Here is a 5,000-nt window from a genome sequence, read left to right as displayed (position 1 = left end):
GCCGCCGGTATCAGATTATCTCCGTGTTTGAGACACAATGGGGGACCCTGTTTGTCTGCGACGCTGGACTGAGCTTTTTGCGGGGGGGGGGGGGGGGGGCGAGGGTGTAGCGCATGCCGGGCTCGGGGCACGTGCTGCTGGGTATTTTTGGCTGTGTCCTTATTTTAAGGCCCGTGTTCCTTCTGTGTGTCTCTGTGTGTCTGTCTTGTTGTGTTCAGGGCCTCGGACCAAGAGGAGCCTTCTGTTCTCCCCCTCCTCTGCGCTGGATTCAGCAGAGTACGCCCCCCGCCCCCCCCCTTTACCCTCTCCCCCCCTCCGCCCCCCGCCCCCCCCCCCATAACCTCCCCCCCCCCCTCCCCGGCCCGTAATCGGACCCATAAACACCGTTGACGTCACTTGGGTGACATGTGCAACCGAGTGACAAAGTGTCCTCGTGAGTCCCAGGTAGCGGTAGCGAGCGGCCGGTTAAACCCCCCCCCCCCCCCCCCCCCCCGAAAGGAGCGCCGACAGCCCCCGTCGGCGCGACTTTCGGCGCGTCCGCCTTCGCGCACCGGAGAGCGTAGGTCCGAATCCCGCCCCGGGGAAGCCCTCAACGTGGGTTACACGAGCCCCACAAGTACAGAGGGACCTAGCCTTCGGAGGGCAGGCATGGTACCGTAGTAGTACCTCCCGGTTTGGGCCCCGGGGTGCTTAAGACGGGCCCTCTGGCCACGCCGGGGGCCAGCGGAGGTGACAGAGAAGTGTTCGGAACCCTGAATGTCGTGACACTAGCGTCCCAAAGACCAAAATAGCGTTCATACGGGACTTCTAGCTAACTGTCACCCAAGTGTCCTTTCTGTCACGATGAGTAGCTCTGGTGATTTGATTTTGAACTGTACCCCCCCCCCCCCCCTCTCCCCCCCCAGAGGTTTGTGGCGAACAGCAGCGTGTCGGCCTGCTATAACGAGCTCATCCAGATCGAACACGGAGAGGTGCGCTGCCAGTTCAAACTCAGGTACGGGGGGGGAACACACACCGCACACACACATTGCACACACACACACCGACGAGCAGTCTGTTTGAATCAAGCGTGACCGTCTCCTCCCCCCAGGGCGTGTAACTCTGCCTTCACAGCCCTGGAGCACTGTCAGGAGGCTGTAGAGATCACCAGTGAGGACCACGTCATACAGGTGAACACACACACACACACACACGTACACACACACATATGTACACACACACATACACACGCGCACACACATGTACACTCACACACACACACGTACACACACACACACACACGTACACACACACATAAACACGCACACTCGCGTACATTCACACACACACATACACACGCACACCCGCACACATGCACACACACACACACACGTACACACACACACTTAAACACGCACACCCGCACACACACACACACATATGCCATATGGGAATCACACCCTCCTTTCTGTCTGAATGTGTAACCCAGATAGCAAGCGGATGTGTAATGATTCTGGGCCATATATGGGCCGGAACTAAGCCACAAGGGCCAGATCTGGCCTGTATATGGCCCAGATCCGCTTGCTATCTGGGAAGCGTGGTGTTTAAAAATCCTCGTTCCCTCTCCCTGTCCCAGTATGTGAACCCGGCGTTCGAGCGTATGATGGGCTACCACAAGGGGGAGCTGATAGGGAAAGAGCTCACAGAACTCCCCAAGAGCGAGAAGAACAGAGCTGACCTCCTGGACACAATCAACACCTACATCAAGAAAGGAAAGGTGAGTCAGACTCTCAGTCCGTCCGTCCGTCTGTCTGTCTGCTTTGTCAGTCCCCTCGTCTGACCATCCATCAACCGATCCATCTATTTTGCCTTCCCTCCATCCCTCCCTCTCAATGCGGTTGGTGTGTTTGAGTGTGGCGTTTCTAGACGGTGTGTCTTAGACCAGCTCAGTGGCCTTGTGGTTAGCGTGTCCGCCCTGAGACTGGGAGGTCGTGAGTTCGATCCCCGGCCGAGTCATACCAAAGACTATAAAAACGGTACCCATTGCCTCCCTGCTTGGCACTCAGCATCAAGGGTTGGAATTGGGGGGCTACATCACCAAATGATTCCCGAGCGCGGCACCGCTGCTCACCGCTCCCCCAGGGGATGGGTCAAACACGAAGAACACATTTCACACACTCAGGTGTGTGACAATCATTGGGACTTTAACTTAACCTTTAACCTTTAACCTGTCTAGGAGTGGCAGGGCGTCTACTACGCCAGGAGGAAGTCAGGAGACAGCATCCAGCAACACGTGAGGATCAGCCCCGTCATTGGCCAAGGAGGGTGAGTGATCCACTTCCTGTCTTGCTACCCGCCCCCTGGTGTAGGACTGGGCTGCGTTCCGAATCGAACACTTCTACTTTTTACTACCGGTACGTACTACAGCTGCCCCTAGAAAGTATGTACTTTCGCAGTACGCATCCAATTGGGACATACTACCTTGTCATAGCATTGCGCCTTAAAATTTGACCACATCCGTCGCAGTCCGTGAAGCGACGTTCGTTCACAGCTGGGATTCATCAAAACGCTTCCGGACCCGCACGTGTGACATCATTTCCGCTGAGCACAGGATTGTGGGTCAGAACAGCCAGAAAAGTGTGCTGGCTCGCATACTGCAAAATACGACCGGATGTAGTAGAACATCCTGGTATTTTTGCCATACTGAATGTGGAATACTATGTATTGGGACATACTACATCAGTTTTTGGCATACTTTGTACTGTAGTATGGAAGTATGCGATTCAGAACGCAGTACAGATCTGGGTTAGAGGGTGACTTCCCGTCCCATTACGTCCACAGTTAAAGGATAGTGCCGGTATTTAGCATTATAAGCCATGTTATAAGGTTATTTACGATCGTATACCATGGTCCATATCAAATTTTCGAGAAACGTTGCACTCTTGAGATATGACCTGGCTGTCGTCGCTAATGCAGACAATGAATGAACAGGTGCATATAGAAAATTAATGAATGAACAGGTGCATATCGAAAACCACTCAAAAACACCATAAACTCTCGTCTTCAAAGACAAGAAACTCACTGGTGTCCGTTGATGTTTTGACTTCAAAATCTCTGCAAAGTTTGCTTCCTATCAGGTTTTATTTATCATATTATATCCGTCGACTTCTATTGGCAACAAAGCCGGAGCATCTGTGAACATTAGTGGACACCAGTGACCACTTAGGACTTTCCCGTCTGTGAAAACCAGAGTTTATGGTGTTTTCGAGGGATTTTCTCGATGCACCTATCGATCCGTTGTGTGTGTAAGCGGCGAGAGTGCACCGTTTGTCTCATCGTGAACGCATGAATCGGGGGGGGGGGCGGGTAAACGTTACAGCCCGGGAGAGGGGGTGATGATGTCACCGTCGGGAGAGGGGAGAAGGTTTTCTCTGTTCAATATGGGCCGTTGTATACGATCGGAAATAACCTTCTAACATGGCTTACGGTGCAAAATAGCGGTCCTATCCTTTAAGGGCCAGTCTGGGCTGGAGCGTCTCATCCTTCGGTGTGTCTCAGTCTAACGACTCACATCTCCGTGGTGATAATCCCCTAATTAGACACATTTGTTTGTCCTCTTTCTTTTTTTCAGGAAGATCCGCCATTTTGTGTCTATCAAGAGGCCCCACAGCGACAACAACAAGCAGGTGAGCCAAGCAGCTCATACCGGACCACCGCTCGGCCCTCTGGGAACTCTGAAACTAAAGCCCTGGACTAATTTGAGAGGCAGTATCACTTAACACACCACTTCAATGGGATTCTTGGTTGCTGGGCGGACGACCATGCGATTCCCTTAAAGGGTTGTAGATTAGTAGATGGATCGATCAGTCAGTCACCGTGAGATTGATCAGTGCTATATATTAAAATATTATGAAATATTTAAGTGCACTTGTCCGTAGTGTGCAGTGGTCAGGGTGTGTGTGAGAGCAGACATGCCTATCATACACGATCTTTGCCCTCCAGAGCACTTGAACTGAAATTAATACTGCGCCAAGAAAAATCATTTTATAGATTTTGACTTTCTTCTCAAATATCCTTTATATATATAATATACAGTAAATATTATGCCACTTGTGTAGGGCCATATTCTGTTGACTGCAGCACTCCTCTATGGATAGAGAGACGACTCAGTGGCCTTTCTTACTAGAATTCCTTGGCTCATGGGTCATTATGGCCTCAATAGCATCATCTGTGAGAAGCAGCTCTGTTTTTACGTTATATTTAAACCGCCATGCCGCTCTAGAATATTCCGCCAGGCTTGGGAGCAGGTGCGTCGCCGTCCGAGGGGGTTTCCGGGGCTAAACTACGTCATGCTAGGCTAAGCTACGGCTCAGCGCCGGGCCGGTCGGCCCGTGAGGGCCAGCGGACAGGCGCCACGGCTATTAATAGCCCCCCGGGGGGGCCGAGCTGCTCCCCGACCAACCCCCCCCCCCCCCCCGGCTCCACGCTAGCTTTCATCTCAGTGTGCCTCGAAGGTGAGTCAGTCCCTGGCGTCTGCGTGCCAAAGCCGCTCGCAGTCATCCGTTCCCGCACATCGGGGGGGGGGGAAGGCATTCCCGGTGTGCGCAGAATTCCCGGTCTTCCTCTCGATCACACCGCAAGAGCCGGAGATGTCGTCCCTCTCAGCGGGAACGCCTAAACTCAGCAGGAACCGCTAGAACGCTTCCTCTCAGCCCCCCGATGCCTTGAACGTTCTCCGGGAACATCAAGGATAGCGATCGTGTCTTTGGGAATCTCTGCTCCGAGATTTTAAACAGAAGCCGTAATCCTCGTCTCGCGCCCGGACCGCCTGGTTCGGGGGTCCTGGTTTCCATACGGGTGTGATGGCGTGGAGCCGTGGCGCGAACGGACCTTCGGCAGAACTCTGACCCGCTTCTGTGTGGCTCTCTCTCTGCCGTCACATCCATCATAGTCACAAACATCTCCCAACTTCAGCGAGGTCAATGTGATGTATTTTCTTAGATAATCCTCGTTTTGCTCTC

At 53.1% G+C, this 5,000-nt stretch overlaps 1 protein-coding gene across 3 annotated transcripts in view; it reads left to right on the top strand.

Moving 5' to 3' along the window:
• Positions 1–5,000, top strand: part of pde8b (phosphodiesterase 8B) — a gene marked incomplete at both ends in the record, with an annotated part of 45,178 nt that overhangs the window by 25,619 nt on the left and 14,559 nt on the right. For 2 of the 3 annotated variants that reach the window (XM_084451546.1, XM_084451544.1), the window contains 6 exons: positions 219–276; positions 906–994; positions 1,091–1,169; positions 1,616–1,756; positions 2,216–2,304; positions 3,611–3,665. In XM_084451546.1, the coding sequence (XP_084307672.1) occupies positions 219–276; positions 906–994; positions 1,091–1,169; positions 1,616–1,756; positions 2,216–2,304; positions 3,611–3,665 (511 nt within the window). Of the gene's footprint in view, positions 1–218; positions 277–905; positions 995–1,090; positions 1,170–1,615; positions 1,757–2,215; positions 2,305–3,610; positions 3,700–5,000 lie in introns of all 3 variants that reach the window. The other variant, XM_084451545.1, reaches the window with a different exon arrangement.

This window comes from Borostomias antarcticus (genome assembly GCF_949987555.1).
Source record: "Borostomias antarcticus genome assembly, chromosome: 2".
Taxonomy (NCBI): domain Eukaryota; kingdom Metazoa; phylum Chordata; class Actinopteri; order Stomiiformes; family Stomiidae; genus Borostomias; species Borostomias antarcticus.
This window is presented reverse-complemented; position numbering and strand designations above follow the sequence as displayed.